At 42.1% G+C, this 27338-nt stretch overlaps 1 protein-coding gene across 3 annotated transcripts in view; it reads right to left on the bottom strand.

Annotated features, from left to right (window-relative positions):
- The window catches only part of brca2 (BRCA2 DNA repair associated), a 134254-nt gene extending 108321 nt beyond the window's left edge, over window positions 1-25933 (bottom strand). For 2 of the 3 annotated variants that reach the window (XR_010018741.1, XM_063054285.1), the window contains exons 1-4: window positions 25807-25933; window positions 18611-18715; window positions 13843-14097; window positions 4220-4316 (exon numbers count right to left, since the gene is read on the bottom strand). Coding sequence is in view for 2 of the 3 variants with exons in the window: in XM_063054285.1 (XP_062910355.1) it covers window positions 4220-4316; window positions 13843-14097; window positions 18611-18668 (410 nt within the window). In the remaining variant the exon portion in view is untranslated. Of the gene's footprint in view, window positions 1-4219; window positions 4317-13842; window positions 14098-18610; window positions 18716-25535; window positions 25632-25806 lie in introns of those variants that run through there. The other variant, XM_063054286.1, reaches the window with a different exon arrangement.
- Between the last annotated feature and the right edge of the window lie 1405 nt (window positions 25934-27338).

The following is a 27338-nucleotide window of genomic DNA, read 5'->3' as shown; positions in this document are numbered from 1 at the left end:
GCACCCTTTCTATGGTTTCCACATCCTTCCTATAGTGAGGCAACCAGAACTGAGCACAGTACTCCAAGTGTGGTCTGACCAGGGTCCTATATAGATGCAACATTACCTCTCGGCTCTTAAACTCAATCCCACGATCGATGAAGGCCAATGTACTGTATGCCTTCTTAACCACAGTCAACCTGCGCAGCAGCTTAGAGTGTCCTATAGACTTGGACCCCAAGATACCTCTGATCCTCCACACTGCCAATAGTCTTACCATTAATACTATATTCTGTCATAATATTTGACCTATCAAAATGAACCACCTCATACTTATCTGGGTTGAACTCCATCTGCCACTTCTCAGCCCTGTTTTGCATCCTATCAATGTCCCGCTGTAACCTCTGACAGCCCTCCACACTATCCACACTTCCAACCTTTGTGTCATCAGCAAATTTACTAACCCATCCCTCCACTTCCTCATCCAGTCATTTATAAAAATCACAGAGTAGGGGTCCCAGAACAGATCCCTGAGGCACACCAATGGACACCGACCTCCATGCAGAATATGACCAGTCTACAACCACTCTTTGCCTTCTGTGGGCAAACCAGTTCTGGATCCACAAAGGAAGGTCCCCTTGGATCCCATGCCTCCTTACTTTCACAATAAGCCTTGCATGGGGTACCTTGTCAAATGCCTTGCTGAAATCCATATACACTACATCTACTGCTCACCTTCATCAATGTGTTTAGTCACATCCTCAAAAAATTCAATCAGGCTTGTAAGGCACGACCTGCTTTTGACAAAGCCATGCTGACTATTCATAATCGTATTATGCCTCTCCAAATGTTCATAAATCCTGTCTCTCAGGATCTTCTCCATCATCTTACCAACCACTGAAGTAAGACTCACTGGTCTATAATTTCCTGGGCTATCTCTACTCCCTTTCTTGAATAATGGCAGAACATCCGCAACCCTCCAATCCTCTGGAACCTCCCCTGTCACACTTGATTGGTCCTATTCTCTCACGTCTTATCCTCTTGCTCTTCACATACTTACAGAATGCCTTGGGGTATTCCTTAATCCTGTCCACCAAGGCCTTCTCATGGCCCCTTCTGGCTCTCCTAATTTCATTCTTAAAGCTCCTTCCTGCTAGCCTTATAATCTTCTAGATCTCTATCATATCTAATTTATGCTTCCAAGTTCTTGCCTGATAGCCTCATATTTCCCCTAACTCCAATTAAACGTTTTCCTAACTTGTCTGTTCCTATCCCTCTCCAATGCTATGGTAAAGGAGATAGAATTGTGATCACTATCTCCAATATGCTCTCCCACTGAGAGATCTGACACCTGACCAGGTTCATTTACAAATACCAGATCAAGTACAGCCTCTCCTCTTGTAGGCTTATCTAGAGATTGTGTCAAGAAATCTTCCTGAGCACACCTAACAAACTCCACCCCATCTAAACCCCTCGCTCTAGGGAGATGCCAATCGATATTTGGGAAATTAAAATCTCCTACCACAACAACCCTGTTATTATTATACCTTTCCAGAATTTGTCTATCTGCTCCTCGATGTCCCTGTTACTATTGGGTTGTCTATAAAAAAACACCCAGTAGAGTTATTGACCTCTTCCTGTTCCTAACTTCCACCCACAGAGACGCTGTAGACAATCCTTCCATGTCTTCCTCCTGTTCTGCAGCTGTGACACTATCTCTGATCAACAGTGACACGCCCCCAGCTCTTTTGCCTCCCTCCCTGTCCTTTCCGAAACGTCTAAAGCCTGGCAATCGAAGTAACCATTCCTGCCCGAGTCATCCAAGTCTCTGTAATGGCCACATCATCGTAGCTCCAAATACTGATCCACGCTCTAAGCTCACCCACTTTGTTCATAATGCTCCTTGCATTAAAACAGACACATCTCAAACCACCAGTCTGAGTACATCCCTCCTCTATCACCTGCATATCCACCCTCTTGCACTGTCTCCAAACTTTCTCTATTTGTGAGCGAACCGCCTCTCCAGTTTGGTTCCCACCCCCCAGCAATCCTAGTTTAAACTCTCCCCAATAGCCTTAGCAAACCTCCTTGCCAGGATATTGGACCCTCTGGGATTAAAGTGCAACCCGTCCTTTTTGTACTGGTCAAATCTGCCCCAAAAGAGGTTCCAATGATCCAGAAATCTGAATTCTTGTCCCCTGCTCCAATCCCTCAATGGCGCATTTATCCTCCACCTTACTCTATTCCTATACTCACTGTTATGTGGCACAGGCAGTAATCCCGAGATGACTACCTTTGTGGTCCTGCTTCTCAACTTCCTTCCTAACTCCCTGTAGTCTGTTTTCAGGACCTCCTCCCTTTTCCTGCCTCTGTCGTTGGTAGCAATTTGTACCACGACCTCTGGCTGTTCTCCTTCCCACTTCAGGATATTGTGGACACAACCAGAAACATCCCAGACCCCGGCACCATTTCACTTTTAACATAATTCCAAACTTCATTATATACAGTCACTCCGTGATTACTCACAATTTTCTATTTTCCTGTAAAGGAATGACCAACAAATAGAAATAAATGATTTTATCACAACTCTTAAAAATTACGAGTTATGATTTTAAGACAACCATCATTAGCTCATACTATAATTTGTTGAAGCAAAATTAAAGCCCTGTTTCTCAATCTCTTTTAACTTCAATGCTTCAACTTTATACCTGAGTGAAACTACATTGGGTTGATTCCATTTAACATGATGTACTGACATGCATATTATACAAGACCCAATTCACCTCCTTATTTTTACATGCTAAGACAGTATGGATAAAGGCAAAGATTTAATCAATGTCTGTGGCCTTAATTCAGTCCCTGTTCCCTGTGATTTAAATAAGGTGTGCTCACTGTGCTACATTAACACCAAATCCCTCATTTCCCTTAATATCTAAAAAAGACCTGTCATGTATGAACAAAATTATTTTGTTCCTACAATCCATACTAACTGTTTTAGTTGCATTTGCTTTCACCTTTAAATGTATGTATCATTTTTCTGCAGTAATTTATATCTGGCAATTAAATTATCCTGTCAAAGCAATAAACTAATCCAGTTATGCCTAATTAGTTCATTTCTCCAACTTCAGACAACTCAAATCACTTCTACAAATAAAGCTAGACTAAACAGTCCATGATTCCTCATTTATTCTAACTTCTGTAGCAGTAACTCATATTCTTCCAGTCTCCTGACACAAACTTCATTTCTACAGAATTTTGGAAACGTTGGCGCTTGCATTATTTTTTTCTAGACTTCCCTCAACTTCCCTCATAAAGCTTATGGCTTACATTTGAGCATTTGATTCAGAACTCAGCTAATTTGGTTACTTACAGTATAGTGCAACTGAGATACTCCTGGTAAATTTGTCTTTAATTGAGTAATCCACTCTATATCTATAATTTGATAATTTCAATTGAGAAGCATGATGAATTTAAGGAGGGAAACTGAAAAGATAATTCATAATGTACGAAAGAAAACAGAAGAGCAAAGGAATTTTGAAAGTATGTCTACAGGCGACCCAAGAGATAGAAAGACAAGTAGATATGATAGTGAGATAGTAATGCTTGCCTTCTTGACCAAGACACAAAAATGTAAAAAGGAAAGCCAGGTAACTAAAGCAAACTTACTTCACTATCAAGTTATGTACTCTACATAATTCTGGGTCACCCACATTAGTTGAAAGATGAAACAGTATTGCAGAGTTTAGGTTATGAGGTGTAACTTGCTTGACTAGGATGATTTTGGATCAGTGGAGGTCTTGCACAGCAAACATGAAGGACTTATTTCGTTTAACTTAGAGCTGATTAACCAGACAACCGACCAACATCAAGATAAATGGTAGAAGGATTAGAGGAGTTAAGGAAAACATTTTCAGAGTTCTTTCTGGTCTAAAATTCATTGCCTGAAAGAATGGAAAATAGTAATGATCATATCTAAAGTGGGCTTTGAATAAGCACTTGATACAAGATAGGGTTAAACCCTGGGAACTAGAAAGTTGGTTCTTTTGAAGAGTGTCTTTGCTGCCTGACAGGAAGTTTGAATGGACTTGTCTAGGCACTAAATTTTGATGATGTTAGAACTCTAAAACAGAATCATTGCACTACCAAGTTGAAGTCCAGTTCCAATATACTTCTACCATTAATCTTATCCAAGAAGAAAATCTAGCCTTTCACTGAAATATAGAATATTAGATTAACCTACCTTTTCATTATAGAAACATCAAAGACAGGACTTGAGGTTTTATGATGGCTTCCCTTATTTGGAGGTGCAGCTCTTTGTATCAAAGCAGAACTATTTTCTGTTGAATGCAAATTTTCACTGATTATCTTGTTACATTTACTCACACTCAATGAAACTGAGATCAATGTTCTTAGTCTTACAGTACTTTACCAGAAGTTAACACTAACATAATCTTACTGATTTATGCAGGCATAACAAAAAGAATGGATTCAATCTTGCTGTTACAATTTTCCTGTGAGTTTTTACATTTTACCCTTTATTTGTGGAAGTGACAAACAAAAGACAAGAATTACTCTACATAGTGAGATGAGAAACTGGATTGTAGTTTATACTAGAAAGCTCTCAATGTTCCGACAAGATAATCATTGTTCCAGTGGTAAATCTCTGATATTAGTAGTGAGTCATCTATTTATTCATTAAGTAATTTTTGACTAAGTACAAGCTATGCAGGGGTTATTGTCAATTCCTGCAGTTAATGGCTATCCCTATGTGCCAGTATAGATGCCAGGACTGCAGTAAATCATGTCCTTCAAGCAAAGATGCTCCCCCGGTGCTAAGGTATAGAATTTTGCCAAGCATACCAAATCAGGGTGTGGAGGGTCTTGGAGGAAAATTTTTGGTGGTAACTTTCTCCCTACACCCATTGTCTTTGTACTTTTAAATGGTAGAGCTTGTGGGTTTGGGAAGTCATTGATTGATAGGACTCAGTGAATTTAAATGGCTAAGGCTGACTGAACAGGAGACCAAAATAGATCATCCATTAAAAAACCTCAGACACACCTGATTCACTCACATGTTAAGCAGGGCCATCATTTTAACAATAACCCCCATAAGGGTTCTGATGTTTAACTTTCCCTACCATTGCTAGATTTGGTAGCAAGACAGAACTTTAGTAGCATACAAGAGATGCATGATCTTACAACTAATGAATCAGATAAATTACTTTTGATATACAGCATACACATAGTCCTTTCATAACTTCACTAATTTGGCATCTTTTTGGGTAGAGTTGGCCTATCCTGGCTGGGTAATAGCAAAGTAAATAACCAGAATAGTAACAAGGAGGTGTAATCTAACAACCCAAACTCAATCATGGCAGCTGTGAAAATTAAACTCAGTTAATAAAGTGGAATTAAAAAAAGACACTGTGCTGAGTTTATACAGGTGCACATTCCTTTATCCGAAATTCTGAAATCCAAAAAGCTCCGAAAACCCAAGTTTTTTCGCCAACAGCTGACGTCACTCAGGTGTGACGTGGCAGCACTAGCCAGACGTCTGTTGCGGCTCAGCGCTCCTACTGGTTACACATGCATTTGCTGTTCGCTGATATTTTGTGCTCACCATTGACTTCTGTGTTTAATTTCACTATGTAAATGTCAAAAAGAGCTGCAAATACCCCTATGGGTAACAATGAGAAAAGAGAAGGAAGCATCTATCATTATCAATAACGCAGAAAGTGGAGTTATTGCAGAAGCTTGATCGTGGTGTATCTGTGCGGCGTCTTACTGAAGAAAATAGTGTCGGAACTGCCACTGTATATGATTTAAATAAATAGAAAGACAAGTTACTGAAGTTTTATAGTGACAGTGATGCTCTGCATTTATTCCAATAAGTCAATTACCATGTGTTTGATTCGGTTCATTTGAAGCTGTATATTTTTGTTTTATTGAATGTTTTTGTTGGAAATAAATTTTTTTCTTGTCATTATTCCCTAAACAATACAGTATAACAAATACTTACATTGCATTACATATTATAAGTAATCTAGAGATGATTTAAAGTATACAGGAGGATGTGCGTAGGTTTGCTGCGCCGCCAGGTCCTAAAGTCCACCGCACTGAGACAGGTTAAATAAGGATGAGCGTACGTGTTTTTCTGGTATGGGGGATGGGGGGGTCTGAAATCCAAAAAATTCTGAATTCCGAAATGCAACTGGCCCCAAGGATTTTGGATAAGGGATTGTGGACCTGTATTAAAAAATTGTTTTGCTGTCTTTGCCAAAGGAAGATGAAAAACTGCAATTCTTATGCAGACATGATTATGTAACTCTGAAGTCACCAATGCGGTAGTGGTTAAAAAGCTTCTTAAACTGCATTGGCTCACCCTTTGAGGTGGCAGTAGTCTCAGGCAGATGAGTAGCAATTTTAAAGACAGAACTTATTGCATCCACTTTGCCCCAATGATAGAGAGCATTAGTGTTTAAGATGCTTTATGTGACAATTAAATGGACTGTTTTGTCCTGGATAATGCCAAACTTCTTGAGTTTGTGTTGGAATTCCAGGCAAGTGGAGGGTACTCCAAAAAAAAAAAATAAATTCAGTCTATTCTATCAAACCAGAAAAATCATTTGGGGCACTTCAGAAGGAATGCCTTTCACCATAAGATACCCAGCTTCTGAGCTGTTCCTGTACTCACAGCACTTGTGGCTTGTTCAGTTGTGTTTGCTTATTGGTGACCCCATGATTTTGACACTGGGGATTTCATGATTGGTAATGCCATTGAATGTCAAGAGCTAGTGATTAGTCTGTTTGTTTTAAAAGGTCACTACATGGCACTTTTGTGGTGCAAATGTTACCTTCCACTTACCAGACCATGCCTGAAATGTACAGTCTGATCAGAGGCATGCAGATACAGACTGCTTAGTTTGCAGCTGTTTGTAAATGAATTGACTTTGTGCAACCAGGAAGGAACGACTCTTCTGAACTTAATAAAAGAAAGGTCATTAATGAAGTTGCTGAAGACATTTTAATGGGACACTGCTGTGAGGAACTCAAACATTCATACCCCAAGGCTGGGTTAAATGACCATCAATAACCATTATCACCTTCATTTATGTAATGCAGGACTCCAACCATCAAAACTCTTCTCCGCTCAATGTCCATAAAGTCCAGTTTTACCAGGCTCAAGATCACAACAGTGATGTGCTACTCTTGCCAAGATTGTAATGAAGCCTGGAGCCAAGTTATAAGGATAGAACAGATCCTCAGGGTAGGATCTGTTATAACAGATCCACAACTGAAGCAGGGCTAATTTTGGAAGCGGGGGGGAGTGCATGCAGAGAGGAATTAGATGGAATCCAGCCAGAGGTCAAGTGGGTGAGCCGGCTGAAGGGAAAAAGAATGAATGGCAAGTGAGAAGCTTTTAAGAGCAGCAGGTTCCAGTCAGGGTGAAGAGTAAACCTAGCAAATTTAGGGAACCATAGCTGATGAGAGCTATTGAAACTCTGGTCAAGAAAAAGGAGGGTGCATACACTGGGTTTAAGAGGTTGAGATTGAGCAAGTTCCTTTATGACTACAAAATGATTATGAATACTCTTAAGGGAAACCAGGAGGGCAAAGAGATGGTATGAGAAGAATCTATCAGGTGAGGTTAAGGAAAATCCTAGGAGTTCTACAGGTATATTAAGAATAAAAGGGAGTAGGCCCATTTTTTGATAAGGACTGCTTACATCAAAACGAACCATAAGTATAGCAAATACCTTGCAAGGACTCTGGAAAAAGGGTTTTTTCCCCAAAAGGCAGAATAGATAGACTTGGGATAGGCAAAGAGGTGAGAGGTTAACAAGAAGACAGGAATGCTGAGGTGAGGTTACAAATCAGAACAACCACGATCTTAATTAAATGAAAGCTGACTTGAGGGTGACTGACCTACTTCATATGTCCGTATAAAATTGAAGGATTGATTCAGTAATGGCAAATGAAATTGTGAGAGATTATGTTACATTTTGTTGGGCAGATTGGAAAGGGCCACTTGAATTAGAGTGCACAATTCTGAAAAGAGATACAAGAGGTCTGGAAATGACAGAACAGGTTGAGAAAGTGGTTAAATAGCTTAGGTCCAAGGGATTCTAAAGAGGCAAACAGCAGAACAGCAACAAAGTCATGTTTATAAAACACTGGTTCAACCACAAATGGAATAACTGTACAGCTCTGAGTGCTGTATTTAGACTTCAGAAACACGGGGAAATCTAAAATAGTTCCAGGGAGAGAATGGAGGCTCTGTTTGTTCTCCTGGGTAAATGGGAGTGAGAAACGTTGAAAGATGCTTTAAAAAAAAATGAAGGGCATGAACAGAACAGATAGGAGAAACTGCTCCTATTGGCAAGATCAATAAGGTGACTTGCAAAAGAACCAACTGATTAGAATGTTTTTATTTTAGAAACACAAGTGGTCAGGATGTGGAATGCACTGCCAAGGGCAGAAAAGAGGTACAGTATTTAATAGAAAGTTGGACATGTTTCTCAAAAGAATGAACTTACAGGGCTGAGGGGAAAAAGCAGAGGTGTAGAACTAAGTGGATTGGTCTCTTGTTGAGTTAATACACAGTTAACAGATCAAATGGCTTCCTTTTGTGTTGTCAGTTGTATAACTGTTAAAGAGCAGTTCTTTTCTTCCTCAGTTCCTTGTTCACATTAGCTTATTTATCTCCAATACTATCTACCTAGTATTTCTAAGCTCACAAGGAAGTTCAGAAAAAAACTCAGATAGGAGAGCCTTATGTTCATATTTTTGTTGTTTTTTTTTGGGGTGGGGAGAAGATCAGGATACGAGAGAACAGAATAGAACAAGGTTTTCTTGGAACTTCCAAAATGTATATTCTTACAATTTACAACATTTAGATCTTAAAGTCCCACAAAGACAAAATTGTTCAAAATAATGAAAGGTATTATCTAGCTAAATTGTTTGCATATTGTTGAGACAGAAGAGGTAGCAGAAACTGGAAGAACTCAGTAAATCGAGCAGTATTTGTATAAGGAATAGGCAACATTTTGGGTCAAAGCACTGCATCAGGATGGAAGCAGGGTTTTCACCTGAACCATCAACAATTAGTTTGCTGCTTGACTCGCTGGATATTTCCAACAGTTTATCAGTTTATTCTTCATGGATAATTAGATTAGATTATGAGGACACTCAGTCCTCGCTTATAGTCATTTAGAAATGCATGCATTAAAAAAATGATACGTTCCTCCAGAATGATATCACAAGAAACACAGGACAAACCAAGACTAAAACTGACAAAACCACATAATTATAACATATAATTACAATCGTGCAAAGCAATACCGTAATTTGATAAAGAGCAGACCATGGGTATGGTAAAAAAAAATCTCAAAGTCCCGATAGCCTCATCATCTCACACAGACGGTAGAAAGGAGAAACTCTCCCTGCTATGAACCTCCAAGCGCCGCAAACTTGCAGATACAGCACCATTGGAAGCACCCAACCGCAGCGGACTTTGAGTCTGTCCAAAAACTTCGAGCTTCCGACCAGCCTCTCCGAGCACCATCCTCTGCTGAGCGCTTCGACCCCAGCCCTGGCCGCCGAGCAACAAGCAAAGCCAAGGACTCGGGGCCTTCTCCTCCAGAGATTCTGGATCACACAATAGCAGCAGCAGCAAACCAGGCATTTCAGAAATTTCACCAGATGTTCCTCCGTGCTCTCACATCCGTCTCCATCAAATCAGGATTATGCACGGCACCCTACTTGACAAATAACAGACATCACCACCGGAGTGGCCGCGGTGAGCTGCGTTGCACTGCCATCTTTAGCTCTTCACAAAACCTCATTGCAACCCTACAAAACACCATCTCTTCATTGCTCAATTTGGTCCCTTAGAATGAGATAAGGTTAATATCACTGGTATACAGTCTGTATAATACTAAAACTTTCATGCTCTGTCTGTCTGTTTGTGACCTCCAATTAGTGCAAACGGTGCATTACAGTGCAGTTTTTTTGGCCAAATCGAATTAAAATGCGCTAACTTACAGAATGCAGGCAAAGTTCAGGGTTATATATTCGTATAAAATTGCTCATTCGCTAAAAATCAACAGGCTCCCTTTCACCTGAGGCCCGTTCGGCCATCATAGAAATCGGGACGCCACAGCCCGACGCATGCGCATGCCCACCCTCAGCAACGCCTCACGATACTCACAGAGCCGGCTCCACCTTCCATGGAGACCGCGACACCACAGCCCGACGCATGCACACGGCCAGCCTCAGCAGCTTGGAGGCTTTGGTGTTACTGCTTCCTATCAAGCATTAGGGTAAAAATATATGGATAGCCTAATTATGCCGCGTGGAAAGAGAAGGGGGACATTATGGTCAAGAGATGATGCCAAATGTCGTCGGGAAGCAAGGAGAGGGAGAGAACAACAATCAGATGAGGCCAGGGCCGCACGACTCCAGGATCAAAGGGTCAGGACAAAAAAGATAAGAGAAGATGAGACAGAGGAGGACAAGCATGCACATCTCCAAAATGACAAGAGTATGCCCTCACTGTCGTGCCTTCCTATTCACCGGAGAAACCGCACATTTCTGCTGCAAGAAGGGAAAGGTCAGGATAGGCAATTTGCAGCCTCTACCTAATGAACTCCTCAATTTGTACAGCAATGATGAACCTATTGCAAACGACTTCAGGAAGAACATCAGACAATACAATTGCCTCTTCCAAATTACATCCTTTGGTACCAAAGAAGTCATTCCAACTAGGAATCAATGGAATCCTTCTGTGATTATTCAAGGCCAAATCCATCATTACATCAGACATTTAATTCCAGACCCTACCCAGCAAGCCCGGTTCCCTCAAATTTACTTCATGGATATTTAATGTTCATTCTGGTCACATATTTGTCTTGCTATGCGTCTTTCTTCTTTAATAAGCTGAGTTTTTCTTCTTTAATTTCCAAATTAAAGAGATAGCAAAAGCATTCAGGAAAATTTAATGTTCATATGTTCATTCTGGTCACATCAGACTGCACTACCCTTCTTTCAAAGGGTGCCCCAAAGGGTTACCCCATTGTCTTGTCTGAAATTTGTTGCTTTGCGGCATTGCAATACACAAAAAACTATGTATAATATACATATACAATTTTTTTTTAAAGTAGTGCATAAAGAGAGGAGAAAAAGTAGTATGGTTGTGTTCATGGGTTCATTATCCGTTCAAATATCTGATGGCAAAGGGGAAGAAGCTATTCCTTAAACATTGAGGCTCCTGTACCTTGATGGTATCAAAGAGAATAGGACATATCCTGAGTGACGGCAGTCCTTAATGATGGATGCCACCTGTTTGAAGCCTTGCCTTTTGAAGATTTCCTTGATCTCCAATATATGTTATTTCTGTTTTTTGCATGATTTTTAATCTATTCAATATACATGTACTTAATTTATTTGCTTATTACATTTTACTTTTTTCTTCTATACAGGCGTCCCGTTTTTCGAACGTTTGCTTTACGAAACCTCACTGTTACGAAAGACCTACATTAGTACCCTGTTTTCGCTTTCAGAAGGTGTTTTCACTGTTACGAAGAAAGGCAGCGCACGATAAAAAAATCAGTTCATGATAAAAGGCAGCGCGCGCCCCGAGCAGCCGCTCTCCCCCGGATTCTCGCCGGCATTGCTTAAAGATGTTGCATTCAGCAGCTGTTAGCAAGATGAGTTCTAAGGTGTTGGAAAAGCCTGAAAGAGTTCGTAAGGGTATTACACTTAGCGTAAAACTAGACATAATTAAGCGTTTTGATCGTGGTGAACGAAGTAAGGACAAAGTGAGTTTGGCTTGTGGAAGCTGACAAAGATGATGTTGAAGAGGTTTTGGCATCCCATGACCAAGAATTGATAGATGAAGAGCTGATGCAATCGGAAGAGGAAAGGATGACAATTGAAACCAAATGCAGTAGTGAAAGTGAAGTCGTCCAGGAACTGAACGTGAAGCAACTGCGTGAAATTTTTGCTGCAATGATAAAGTACGACTTTAATTTTGAAAGGGTACGTAGGTTTAGGGGATATTTGCAGGATGTTTTGAGTCCTTACAAAGAACTGTGTGATAGAAAAATGCACGAGGCTCAGCAGTCAAGCAAGCCTTCCACATCAGCCACAGCAGACGACGAACCTTGACCTTTGACATCGAGGCAGGCAGTCATAGGAGAAGATGAGCTGCCTGCCCTGATCAACGATGAGATGACACTCCCGTGTCCCACCACCCCAAACCCCGGGCCCCGGACAGATACTGTACCGATTCGCGGAGAACGCAGCGGTAGCCGGGAGGCACACACCACATCTTGAAGAAGAAAGCCAAAATAAACATGCTAATTAATTAGGTGCCGCCTAGCACGTAATTGTCAGCCCAGATCAGTGCCGATGCAATTGGCAATCGCCTCTGATCTGCGCCGACATTTACGTGCCGGGCTGCACCTAATTAATTGGCATGTTTATTTCGGCTTTTTTCTTAAAGATGTGCTGGGTGCCTCCCGGCTACCCCTGCGTGCTTCGCGGCAATGTATCAGTCGGTGGCCTGGAGGGTGGGGGCCACTGCACCACCCAACCTGCAACAACTCAGTCTAACACCCCATCATCAGTGTGCTCGATGTCTTCCCAATTCCCGTAAGTGATACTATACTGTACTTACATTATTTCTACTTTATATAGGCTGTGTATTTTTATGTGTTATTTGGTAGATTTGGCAGCTTCATAGTTTAAAGGTTACTGGAGAGCGCGTTTATGCCAACAGCGCTTGCGTGAGATTTTCGCTACGGAGATCTGTGCAGGCAATCATTGTAGAGAAGTATTTCCACTTTATATAGGCTGTGTATTTATCATATCATTCCTGCTTTTACTATATGTTACTGTTATTTTAGGTTTTATGTGTTATTTGGCATGATTTGGTAGGTTATTTTTGGGTCTGCAAACGCTCACAAAATTTTCCCATATAAATAAATGGTAATCGCTTCTTCGCTTTACGACATTTTGGCTTACAAACCGTTTCATAGGAACGCTCTACCTTTGGATGGAGGGGGAAACCTGTATTATGAATTGCATTGAACTGCTGCTGCTGCCAAGTTAACAAATATCATGACACATGCAGGTGATAATAAACCTGATTCTAATTCTGGTTCTTTTGATGCTGGGACACCTTTATACCAAACAGCACATTTTCTCAATATCCCATATTTTTGAAATTACCTCCAAGTATTGCTCCTTTCAATTTTACCTTTAATTCTATAACATAATAGATAAACACTCTCCCCCTCCCCCACCACCAATCATCCTCCAGTTTACCCTTGTTTTTAATTCCGCACAATATGAAGGACCACACTATTTATTATTTGGTCTATTCAAATCTATGGGAGAGGAGGAACTAAACTAAAGGATTTCATGGTATAAACATATCAGTGGTAAAACAAGCTGTGCCACAGGTTAGCAAGACCTTAAAGAAAGCAAACCAAGCAGAACAATCTGTTTCTCAATGAATGGAAAAGTACTATGCTAAACCTATATGAAACTTTGTTATGGCCACACTTTGATTACTCTGTAGTGTAATTGAGAAAAGATGTGGATGAAGTATGCTAGCATGGACTGGTTGGGCTAAAACACTTGCTTCTGCATCTTGCATTCTATGCAATCCTGTAAAAGAATGGTTAACTCCATTGAATATGAATGTATAATTAATAGTAAGCAATATGGCAAGTTGTGATTTATTATTAAGCTAACATAAGCTCCACAAATCATACATGATATGAAAAACATCAGCCACCAAAATCAAACATGATGCAAATGTGCATTGATAATTTTTGCATAATTTCATGCCTTTACCTGGTTTCAGCTTACTTTTTTCATTCCTTTGATCAGATGTGCATACAGAAGAAGTTATTAAAGGGAAACCACTGAAGATTAATGGAGTGCATTCTAGTTGACTATGTAAATTCTGTTTCTGCCATGGTGTTTTGAAGTAATCATTATTGTGACCAGATGTAGCAATATGGACATCAGCTCCAGGTTGTTTAAACTGGCCAGAACAAGCTGACAAAGTTAGTTCTTCAAACCAATTTTGACATAGTGGTTCCAAATCTGCAATGAGGAAAAATAAACATTTCTTCTAAAAGTACATGTTAAACCTATAATCAAACTTTGTTAAGGCCACACTTTGATTACCCTGAAGTGTAATTGAGGGAAAAAAGGGTTTTTGCAGCACATAGTTGCAGTTGAATTGGTGGGGGGACTTCACAAAGGTCAGGGAGACAGAGACAGCAAGATATTTAAAAAAGGAACTTCTGCTGGCATTCATCTTATTATAATTGCTGTTCAATAGCAAGGGCAAATAAAAATAAGACAGGGACAAGTGGAGTGGCTATTGTGTGAATGGACCAGTGCTGAAGTGGGGACACTGGCTTATCAGGCTTGTGCAAGGTAAGTAACTGGCAAGTTTCTTCTTCATCATCTGTTAGTGCATAGTTAGAACAGTAGGAATGGCTCTGGGGGCTGTGTGTGAAATGTGGGAATTCTGGTAGACCGCCAGCCTCCCAGATAACTACATCTGCACCAAGTTGCAACTCCTCAGAAAATGTGTTAAGAAACTGGAGCTGCGGCTCAATGACCTTCAGCTCATACAGGAAACTGAGGTACTGAGGTGACAGATAAGAGCTCGGGGAGTGGGGGAGGAGGAGGAGGAGGAGAGGTGGTCACCTGTAAGTTGTAGGAGGCAGGTAAATGGGTGACTGTCAGGACAGGGAAAGGAAATGGCCAGCCAGTAAAGAGTACCACTGTGACCATTTCCCTCAATAATAAGTATACCATTTTGGATACCACTGAGGGGAAAACCTACTGGGGGTGGGAAGAAGAGCCGCAGTGACCAGGTCACTGGCAGAGTCTGCATTGTGGCTCAGAAGGGAACAGGGTAAGAGAACAGACTGCAGTAGTGATAGGGGATTCAACTGTTAGAGGACTAGACACAAGATTCTGTGACTGCCATACACTCAGATGGTACGTTGCTTCCCAGGTGCCAGGGACATCGCGGATCAGGTCCAGGACATTTTGAAGGGGGGGGGGCGAGGAGCTAAAAATCTTGGTACATATTGGCACCAATGACAAAGGTAAGAAAAGTGAGGGGCTTCTGAAGAGAGAATGTAGGGAGCTAGGTAGAAAGCTGAAAAGCAGGACCTCCAGGGAAGCAAACTCTGGATTGTTGCCTATGCCATGCGCCAGTGAGGGTAAGAATAGGATGATTGGCAGATGAATGCACAATTGAGAAACTGGTGCAGGGGCAGGTTTTCAGATTTCTGGATCATTGGGATTTCTTCTGGGGAAGATATGACCGGTACATTATGATTGAGTTACACCTGAACCCGGGGGTGGGAGGGGGTTGGAAATCAATATCCTTGCAGGCAGGTTTGCGATAGCTGTTGGGGAGGGTTTAAAATAATTTGGCAAAGGGATGGGAACCAGAGTAATAGGGCTGTTGGTTTACAAGCGGGGGCAGCGTGCAGTAAGGCTATCGGGAAGGACAGGCAAATGATAGGGCAAAATTGTAGTGTAAGCAGGGAACAAAATCAAAAAGGGTGACAGATACAGGACTGAAGATGTTATTTTTGAATGCACACAGTATATAGAATAAGGTAGTGATCTCGTAGCACAGCTAGAGATTGGGAAGTATGATGCTGTGGGCATCACTGAATTGTGGTAGAAAGAAGATTATAGTTGGAAGCTTAGCATCCAAGGATATCATTGTATCTAAAGGGCAGACAGGTAGGCATAGGGGGTGGTGTGGCTCAACTCAGATGGTAAAAAATCAAATCAAATCCTTAGAAAGTAGTGACATAGGATCAGAAGATGTACAATCTTTGTGCATAGAATTAATAGACTGAAAAGGTAAAAAGTTCCTGATTGGGATTACAGCCATGAACAGTAGAATGTGGGCTACAAATTACAGCGGGAGATAGAAAATGCATGTCAAAGGGCAATGTTATGACAGACATGGGGGATTTCAATATGCTTGAAGATTGAGGAAATCAATTTGATGTTGGATCCCAAGAAAGAATTTCTAGAATGCCTACAAGATGGCTTTTCAGAGCAGCTTATGGTTGAGCCCACTAGGGAATCAGCTATCCTGGGTTGGGTGTTGATTAATGAACCAGATTTGATTAGGTAGTTTAAGGTAAAGAAATCATTAGGAGGCAGAGATTACAATATGATAGAATTCACCCTGCAATTTCAGAGGGAGAAGATAAAGTCAGATGTATCAGTATTACAGTGGAATAAAGGGAATTACAGAGGCATGAGAGAGGAGCTGGCCAAAGTTAATTGAAAGGGGACACGAGCAGGGATATCAGGCTGGAGTTTCTGGGAGCACTTCAGAAGGTGCAGGATAAATACATACCAAAGTAGTAAAGTATTCTAAAGGCAGGATGATGCAACTGTGGCTGACAGGGGAAGTCAAAACCAATGTAAAAGCAAAAGAGAGGACAAATAACAGAGCAAAAACTAGTGAGAAGTTAAGGATTTGTGAAACTTTTTAAAAAACAACAGAAGGCAATTAAAAAAGTCATGGGGGAAATTAAATATGAAGGAAAGCTAGCTAATAATAGCAAAAAGGACATGAAAAGTTTTTTTTTAAAGATTTATAGAGTAGAGGCAAGAGTAGATATCGGACTGCAGTAAAATTATGCTGAAGCGGTAGTAATGGGGGACAAGGATTTGACAAACTAAATACTTTGCATATTAGCAGAATGCTGGAAGTTCGAGAGTGTTGGGTGCAGAAATGAGTACCGCTGCTACTATTAGGGAGAAGGTGCTTTGGAAACTGAAAGGTCTGAAGGAAGATAATTCACCTGGACCAGATGGACTACACACTAGGGCTCTGAAAGAGGTAGCTGAAGAATTATGGAGGAATTAGTAATGATCCTGCAAGAATCAATAGATTCTGGCATGGTTCCAGAGGACTGGAAAATTGCAAATGTCACTCCACTCTTCAAGAAGGGAGGGAGGCTGACTTCAGTGGTTGGGAAGACGTTGGAGTCAATTGTTAAAGATGTGGTTTCAGAGGTACTTGAAGACAAATGATAAAATAGTTCAATCAGCAGGACTTCCTTAAGGGAAAAATCTCACCCTATGAAGCTGTTGGAATTCTTTGAGGAAATAACAAGCAGGAAAGACAAAGGCGAAATGTTGGATGTTGTATGCATGGATTTTCAGAAGGCCTTTGACAATGTGTCACACATGAGGCTGCTTAACAAGATAAGAGACCATGGTGTTACAGGAAAGATAGTAGCATGGATAGAGCATTGGCAGGAGGTAAAGAATGTGAATAAAGGGAGCCTTTTCTGATTGGCTGCCAGTGGCTAGTGGTGTTCCGCAGGGGTCTGTGTTGTGACCTCCTCTTTTTACGTTGTACGTCAATGATTTGGTTGACAGAATTGATGGCTTTGTGGCCAAGGTTGCGGACTATACGAAGACAGGTGGAGGGGTACTGAGGAAGCAGGGAGGCTGCAGAATGACAGATTGGGAGATGGGCAAAGAAGTGGCAGATGGAATCGGGAAGTGTATAGTCATGCACTTTGTTAGAAGGAACAAAAGCAAGACTATTTTCTGATCGGGGAAAAAAAATTCAAAAATCCAAGGTGCAAAGGGACTAGGGAGTTCTTGTGCAGGATTCCCGAAAGGTTAACTTGCATATTGAGTCTATGGTAAGGAAGGCAAATGCAATGTTAACATGCATTGAGAGAACTAGAATATAAGGCACTGGTGAGGCCTCACTTGGATTACTGAGAGCAAATTTGGTCCCCTTATTTAAGAAAAGATGTGTTGACAATGGAGAGGGTTCAGAGGAGGCACACGGGAATGATTCCGGAATGAAAGGATTAACAGTTGGCTGTAGGCATATGTTCACTAGAATTCAGAAGAATGAGGGGAGATCACATTAAAACCTATCAGATGTTAGAAGGCTTAGCTAAAGTGGATGTTTCCTATGGTGGGCGAGTCCAGGACCAGAGGTCACAGCCTCAGAATAGAGGGATGTCCATTTAGAAAGGGGATGAGGAAGAATTTCTTTAGCCAAAGGGTGGTGAATTTGTGGAATTCACTGCCACAGGTGGCTGAGGTTGATAGGTTCTTTATTAGTCAGGGCTTGATAGGTTATGGGGAGAAGACAGGAGAATGGAGTTGAAAGGGAACTGTATCAGTCAGGATGAAATGGTGGAGAAAACGTGTTGACAACAGGAATTCTGCAGATGCTGGAAATTCAAGCAACACACATAAAAGTTGCTGGTGAACGCAGCAGGCCAGGCAGCATCTCTAGGAAGAGGTACAGTCGACGTTTCAGGCCGAGACCCTTCGTCAGGACTGCACCTCTTCCTAGAGATGCTGCCTGGCCTGCTGCGTTCATGAGAAAACGTGTTGGGCTGAATGGCCTAATTCTGTTCCTATATCTTACTGTCTAAAGATAGTCAAATGAAAAAGACAGCAAAATGGTTATAGCATGAAATGTAATTCTACCAAACAAAATGACGATATGCACGCAAAAGGTTTTCCCCTTGAACTGCTTTGCCACTTCATGGCAAAAAAAAAAGAAAATAACATTAGACCTTACCTTCCCGACAGAGTGCTACAAAATCAAACATTAGTTGATCTGAATTTTGTTCCTTCATATTCTTGAACAGAATATTACTCTTGACCAATCTGAACGCAGCTCTTCCTGTGAAAATGAAAATGTTTAAATTCCCAGAAAGGTTTTCCACATCAGAAATGCAACCAAAATAGACAAAATGATAGAACATCCACATTTTGTGGGCTCTTGCTAAGCCACCACAAAATAACGGATAAAAATTAAGATTCTAAATAGAGTACTTTAATGCCTGACACCTGGTTGAACTTTTAACCTTTACCTGGAACTAAGCTGAAAGATTCTGCTGGAAACAAATGAACTTAGGCAAGCAAAATATGTCACTGTTGAGGCTTAACAGTGACCTTACAGGGAGTCTATAAAATGATGACAAGCATAGAAAAAAATAGAGCCCTTTCCCCAGGGCTGTGGGAGTGGGGTTCTAGAATTATACAGCAATCTCACAAAAGGTGGTGTTTACACAATCAAACTACATAGTAAAGAATCAGGTCCTGTACCCCAACTTATCCATGCTGACCTACTACCACTTATCTCATATCCTTCTAAACTTTTCCTATCCATGAAGCTGTGCAAACACCTATAAACATTGTAAATGCACCCACTCTACTATTTCCTCTGGTAGCTCATTCCATCTTTCAACCATTCTGTGTTAAAAACATTGTCCTTGGCCAGCTAAATTTTCTATATTGAACAAGCTGCCAGAGGAAGTAGGAGGCAGGTTTAAATAATTTCATTTCATTTTAAAATCTTTTTTATTGATTATTATCGAGATCAAAAAATACATAAAAGTAATCAGGTCAACATGTTAATATGTACAATGAGGAACTAAATTACCAAATAACTGATTAACAAAGCTAAACAATATATCAATAATAATAAGACTGTTAAGAATTTTTTTGGGGAAAAAAAAGGGGAAACCCCTACTAACTAAAACAAAAAAACCCCTGCTAACAAAAAAAACGAAAAGAGAAAAAAAAACCATTGGGAGCACGACCCCAAGAGCTATACGCCATACAAGCTTCCATAAAAGAAAAACATCAATCCGCCAACTCAAATCCATTTAAACAAGAATCAGAAGGAAACCATCTTAATTAACTCAAATCAGATGATAGTAGCAGGCAAAAGAACCGCACCTTTTCTCAAAGTCAAATCGAGGATCAAAAATTCAACTTTTGATTTTCTCCAAACTAAGACACAACATCACCTGAGAGAACCATTGTATCAAAGTAGGAGCAGAGACATCTTTCCATTTCAATAAAACAGCCCTTCTGGCCAATAATGTAACAAATGCAATTACATGTTGGTCTGATATAGAAATACCATGAATATATTGAGGGATTATACCGAACAAAACTGTCAATTTATTAGGTTGTAAATTAATTTTTAAAGCTTTAGAAATTGTAGAGAAAATAGATTTCCAAAACTGTTTCAATGGCAGAGGAAGTACTGGAGGCAGGTTAACATGATACCAAATCACTTTACATCTCTGGGAAAACTGGCAGCTAAAACAAGTAGCCATGGAGAACTAAAGGTTACTACCACTATGTCAACTCAGGCCTAGGGGCTGGCGTCGGGCAAAAGGTTATGGGGAAAAAAAAAGTTACAAACTGATAGCGAAACAAAGTACATAACTGTTAGACCTCGTGAAAAGGCATATCTGAACAATCTACATCAAAGTTGCTGGTGAACGCAGCAGGCCAGGCAGCATCTGTAGGAAGAGGTGCAGTCCACGTTTCAGGCCGAGACCCTTCGTCAGGACTAACTGAAGGAAGAGTGAGTAAGGGATTTGAAAGTTGGAGGGGGAGGGGGAGATCCAAAATGATAGGAGAAGACAGGAGGGGGAGGGATAGAGCCAAGAGCTGGACAGGTGATAGGCAAAAGGGGATACGAGAGGATCATGGGACAGGAGGTCCGGGACGAAAGACAAGGGGGGGGGGACCCAGAGGATGGGCAAGAGGTACATTCAGAGGGACAGAGGGAGAAAAAGGAGAGTGAGAGAAAGAATGTGTGCATAAAATAAGTAACAGATGGGGTACGAGGGGGAGGTGGGGCCTTAGCGGAAGTTAGAGAAGTCGATGTTCATGCCATCAGGTTGGAGGCTACCCAGACGGAATATAAGGTGTTTTTCCTCCAACCTGAGTGTGGCTTCATCTTTACAGTAGAGGAGGCCGTGGATAGACATGTCAGAATGGGAATGGGATGTGGAATTAAAATGTGTGGCCACTGGGAGATCCTGCTTTCTCTGGCGGACAGAGCGTAGATGTTCAGCAAAGCGGTCTCCCAGTCTGCGTCGGGTCTCGCCAATATATAAAAGGCCACATCGGGAGCACCGGACGCAGTATATCACCCCAGTCGAATCACAGGTGAAGTGTTGCCTCACCTGGAAGGACTGTTTGGGGCCCTGAATGGTGGTAAGGGAGGAAGTGTAAGGGCATGTGTAGCACTTGTTCCGCTTACACGGATAAGTGCCAGGAGGGAGATCAGTGGGGAGGGATGGGAGGGACGAATGGACAAGGGAGTTGCGTAGGGAGCAATCCCTGCGGAATGCAGGGGGGGGGGGGAAGGGAAAGATGTGCTTAGTGGTGGGATCCCATTGGAGGTGGCGGAAGTTACGGAGAATAATATGTTGGACCCAGAGGCTGGTGGGGTGGTAGGTGAGGACCAGGGGAACCCTATTCCTAGTGGGGTGGCGGGAGGATGGAGTGAGAGCAGATGTACGTGAAATGGGGGAGATGCGTTTAAGAGCAGAGTTGATAGTGGAGGAAGGGAAGCCCCTTTCTTTAAAAAAGGAAGACATCTCCGTCGTCCTAGAATGAAAAGCCTCATCCTGAGAGCAGATGCGGCGGAGACGGAGGAATTGCGAGAAGGGGATGGCATTTTTGCAAGAGACAGGGTGAGAAGAGGAATAGTCCAGATAGCTGTGAGAGTCAGTAGGCTTATAGTAGACATCAGTGGATAAGCTGTCTACGCAACTCCCTGGTCCATTCGTCCCTCCCATCCCTCCCCACTGATCTCCCTCCTGGCACTTATCCGTGTAAGCGGAACAAGTGCTACACATGCCCTTACACTTCCTCCCTTACCACCATTCAGGGCCCCAAACAGTCCTTCTAGGTGAGGCAACACTTCACTTGTGAGTCAACTGGGGTGATATACTGCGTCCGGTGCTCCCGATGTGGCCTTTTATATATTGGCGAGACCTGACGCAGACTGAGAGACCGCTTTGCTGAACATCTACGCTGTCCGCCAGAGAAAGCAGGATCTCCCAGTGGCCACACATTTTAATTCCACATCCCATTCCCATTCTGACATGTCTATCCACGGCCTCCTCAACTGTAAAGATGAAGCCACACTCAGGTTGGAGGAAAAACACCTTATATTCCGTCTGGGTAGCCTCCAACCTGATGGCATGAACATCGACTTCTCTACCTTCCGCTAAGGCCCCACCTCCCCCTCGTACCCCATCTGTTACTTAGAATGTGTGCATAAAATTTCTCTCACTCTCCTTTTTCTCCCTCTGTCCCTCTGAATGTACCTCTTGCCCATCCTCTGGGTCGTCGTCCTCTTGTCTTTCTTCCCGGACCTCCTATCCCATGATCCTCTCGTATCCCCTTTTGCCTATCACCTGTCCAGCTCTTGGCTCTATCCCTCCCCCTCCTGTCTTCTCCTATCATTTTGGATCTCCCCCTCCAACTTTCAAATCCCTTACTCACTCTTCCTTCAGTTAGTCCTGACGAAGGGTCTCGGCCTGAAACGTCGACTGCACCTCTTCCTACAGATGCTGCCTGGCCTGCTACGTTCACCAGCAACTTTGATGTGTGTTGCTTGAATTTCCAGCATCTGCAGAATTCCTGTTGTCTGAACAACCTGTTGGTATTATTTTCTAATATAACTGACTAGTTTTATATTTCATTTTTTCTCCTTATGGCTTTTTAGTTGTCTATTGTTGGTTTTTAAAAGCTTCCCAATCTGCTATGGGTCTCACTTGTCCTCCCTTTAGAATACTCCTACTGTACTTTGAGATGCATCTATCCTGCTTCTTCCAAGTTGTTCCCGGTAACTCCAGCTATTGCTTTTCTGCTGTCATCCCTGCCAGCGTGTCTCCTTCTCATCATTTTTGGACAGCTCCTCACTCATACCTCTGTAATTCCCTTTATTCCACTGTAACGGAGGCTTCTTCCTCTCAAACTGCAGGATGAATTCTATATTGCTTCCTAGGGGTTCCCTTACCTTAAGCTCCCTAATCAAATCTGGTGCATTACACAACACCCAGTCTTTTCCCTAGTGCGCTCAACTACAAACTGTTCTAAAACACCATCTCACAGGCATTCTACAATTTCCCTCTTCTGGGATCCTGATTTTCCCAATCTACCTGCATAGTGAAATTCTCCATTAGTATCATAACACTGCCATTATTCCATGTCTTTTCTCTATCCTGTTTTCAATGGATCAATGGTTCAATTTAATATCTGAGAATATATACAGAATAAAACCTGAAATCCTTCCTTTTTTCAGACATCCATGAACCAGAAAAAAAAACACCAAAGAATGAATGACACAAATGTTAGAACCCCAAAGCCCCCTCCCACAAGCAGCAGCAAAAGCATTGACCATCCCCCCACTTGCTTCAGCAAAAAGCATCATCCACCATGCAATAGCAAGCCCTCAGAGACCATGATCTAAAGTTCATCAAAAACTACTGTCCATCTTAACACTTTGACATCTTTATTTATTTATTTGAGAAACAATGTGGAGTACGTCCTTCCAGACATTTGAGACACACCACCAAGCAATCCCCCAATTTAATCCTAGCCTAAGCATGGGACGAGAAAAAGGGACAGAGTCATATCAAGGAGAGCAGGAAAGACCATAATGATCTTTACACCATTACATCTGAGTGAGTTTTGTTGAGATGCTGGATCGTTACAGGATTTGAGGGGGAAATGTTAGGTACCCTATTTAGGCTTGTCAATTTTATTTATTTTTATCAGGTTACTCTTCAGCTTCTAACACTCCAGGGAAAATCACTCAAATTTGGCCAATCTCTCCTAACAGCACATTCCCTCTAATACAAACATCCCAGTAATCCTGTGATACACCCTTCTCACAGCCTCCACCTACTTCTTATAAAAGAGTGACCAGAGAAGCACACAACATTTAATATATGGCCCAATCAAAGTTCTATAGTGCTGCAGTAATTTCCCAGCGCTTACACATCATAGGATGTCATTCCTGCCTGTGGCCATCAAACTTTACAACTCCTCCCTGGAAGGGTCAGACACCCTGTACCAATAGGCTGGTCGTGGACTTATTTCATAATTTACTGGCATAATTTACATATTACTATTTAACTATTTATGGTTCTATGACTATTTATCAATTATGGTGCAACTGTAACGAAAACCAATTTCCCCCTGGGAACAATAAAATATGACTATGACTCACCGATGAAGGAAAGTCTGCCATATGCTTTCTTTACTACCCTGTGTTTCCACTTTCATGGACTTATGGATTTGATCCCTCTACACAGTAAGAGTTCTAACATTCCCTGCCTTCCTCTTACATTTGACCTCCCAAAGTGCGACACCTCACGCTTGTCAAGATTGCATCTGCCACCTCTGCCCACATTTCCTGCTAAATCCTTTGACAATCTTCATTATTCATAACTCACCAATTTTCATGTCTGCAAACTTATTAAACAGCCCACCTACATTGGCATCCGTCATTTATTATATATCACAACCAAGAGGTTCCAGCACTGATCCTCACAGAACACTATTGGTCACAGAGCTCCAGTCAGAATAACACTTTTCTCCTGTCTTCTCCGGCCAGGCCAATTTTTAAATCCAATCTACCTAGTCTCCATGGATCCCATGTCTCTTCTGTATCTGCCCTTAAACCCAGTCAAAACTTCACTAAGGGCAATGTACGCAAACATCCAGCGCTCTACCCTCAACGCTATAGGGAAAAAACGTACCACCTCCCAGCTTCTTAATTCTGACTACACATACATGTATACAAAACAATTATGTACACAATCTTAGTGTTTGGGCAATATCCTCCCACATTTCCCTTCCTTACTGCTTGTACGTAGCTACGGGGACGCAACAAAGATTTTTACTCCCTCGTTGTGAGTTGGATGTAAGAAATAAAATTCTAATTCATCACCCTTCCCTCACGCACCCACCTTCTCTCTCACCTACCCCTGGCAGTTTGTACTCCTCCTACAAGCCCAGCTCCACCACTATCGAGCAACTCGATAGTGGGGTTGACTTATAGTACTTGATGTTCAGTGTCTTGTGATCATTTAAAAAAAAGTAAAAGAAGAATAACTGCACCCTTGATTGGACCAGAGAGGTTTTTGCAACTAAGTGTGTCACCATCTTAGTAGTTTGAGAGTCTCGGCCTGAAACATCGACTGTGCATTTCCTTCCATAGGCGCTCCCTGATTTGCTGAGTTCCTCCAGCACTTTCTGTTGTTCAAGATTTCCAGCATCTGCAGAATCTCGTGTTCACGATTAAGGTTTAAGACGCGACCTCCCCCACAGAAAATCACGCTACCAGTAATGTCTGTACTATCCAGCTGCGAATGGATCCTATCCTTAAGAATCCTCCCCAATAATCTCCTCACCACTTCCCTAAGGAACAACAATATTTGCCCTCCAGTCCTTCGCGATCTCGCTTTCGGCTAAAGACACATAGATTCCGTTAAGACCGCTTCTAACTGAAAGAGTTTAAGACTATTCCCAGTACCTGACCTGACAGCAAATCCCCGTAACCTACGCAGCGCAGGCAGTTTTGAGTGGTGGTGGGGACACACGACAGTAAGTGCGGCCGCTGTTAACTCATAGTAATAGGCCCACTGCCTTAAATCAAATTAAATCTACACTCATACCTGGTGGAATTTCGTGCCGTCGACCCGAGCTGCCCGCTGCCTCACCAAAGCTACAACGTTTTGGCAGCGCAGGACGACCACCTGAACCTTCCCGAACATTCCCAGCTCCAAACAAACTCGCGCGCTCACGCACAACGCCACAGCTGATTGGTCAGTGCGCCCAGCCAATGGGAGCCGGCGTTCTCCCTCCCCCGTTTACGCCAAGCCGATCCCTGTGCCTCTGTGACGTCGCCGGGAAATACAACACGAAAATAAAGTTGTTGTTACTTACAATCTCAGGATAAAAACACGATCCTGCGCGCATGCCTTTCAATGTGTTGTTGCTGTAGAATTTATCCAGTTTCCCTTCTTATTGTAATGTGATTTATGGATTAGTGTGGCAGGAAGGGCAGTGTAGTTCAAAGTCCAGGGTAGTTCAAGATTTATTCAACAGCCTTAGCCAATGAAGTACAAATGGTTGTGATGTCACCAGAAATTGATCCGGGCAGGAGTTAACTCTCTGGGCAATAATCTGACAAATCGCCAGAACTATAATTTTACATGTTCCTCACATTTCACCTGCACGTTTTTTCAAAGTTCAAAGTTAATAAATATTTATAAAAGTTCATAAATCAGGATATGATCCCAGGATCTGTTTCATTGTGGGCATATACAGTAAATCTAAGAACCATAATAGAATCAATGAAAGACTGCAAAAGACAACAAACAGCAAATACAAAAGAGAAAAAAATAATAATTATAAATGAATAACTACCAGATCACCAATAACGCTTTGACCACCAGAACAGGGAGGAACCATGGTGCACCCCCAGGTCTCCTGACGATCCTCTGGTCTCAGTATTGGAAGATGATGTGTGGGTTGCCTTCAAGAGAGTGAATCCAAGGAAAGTATCCGGTCTGGACAGAGTATCTGGCCGAGTACTGAAGACCTGTGCTGACCGACTGGCTGGTGTATTCACGGATATCTTCAACCTCTTGCTCTGCCAGTGTGTGGCACCCAGCTGCTTCAAGCAGGCTTCAATCAAACTGGTGCCCTAGAATAGCATGGTAACCTGTCTAAACGACTATCGGCCAGAGGCACGTACGTACATCCACAGTGATGAAGTGTTTTGAGAGGCTGGTGTTGAAGGATATCAGCTCCTGTCTGAATGGCGACTTGGATCCGCTTCAATTCACCTACTGAAGCAACAGGTTTACAGCAGGCACTATCTCGTTGGCCCTTCATTCACCCTTGGAGCATCTGGACAGCAAAGATGCATACATCAGGATGCTCTTTATCAATTACATCCTGCATTTAACACCATCACCCCCGGTAATTAAACAGTAAACTCCAAGACATGGGCCTCAATAGCCCCTTGTGCAATTGGATCCTGGATTTCGTCACTAGCAGACCTCGATCAGTTCGGATTGGCTAAAACATCTCCTCCAAAATCTCCATCAGCACAGCAGCACCATGGGGATGTGTGCTTAGGCCTCTGCTCTACTCAACATACACCTATAACTGCGTAGCTAAGCACAGCTCCAACACCATATACAAGTTTGTTGTTGTGGGCTGTATCAAAGAGGGTGATGAATCAGCAAACAGGAGAGAGTGAAAATTTGGCAGTGTGGTGGAAAAACAACAATCTCTCACTCAATGTAAGTAACACCAAGGAACTGACTGTAGGCTTCGGGAGAGGGAAACCAGAGGTCCATGAGCTAGTAATCTTCAGAGGTGGAGAGGGTCAGTAACTTTAAATTCCTGGGGGTCAGTATCTCAGAGGACCTATCCTGCATCTATCATATAAATATATTGCAAAGGAA

Source organism: Mobula hypostoma, chromosome 7 (assembly GCF_963921235.1).
Source record: "Mobula hypostoma chromosome 7, sMobHyp1.1, whole genome shotgun sequence".
NCBI classification, from domain to species: domain Eukaryota; kingdom Metazoa; phylum Chordata; class Chondrichthyes; order Myliobatiformes; family Myliobatidae; genus Mobula; species Mobula hypostoma.
Note: the sequence above shows the minus strand (reverse complement) of the source record. Positions and strands in the feature narration are given on the sequence as shown.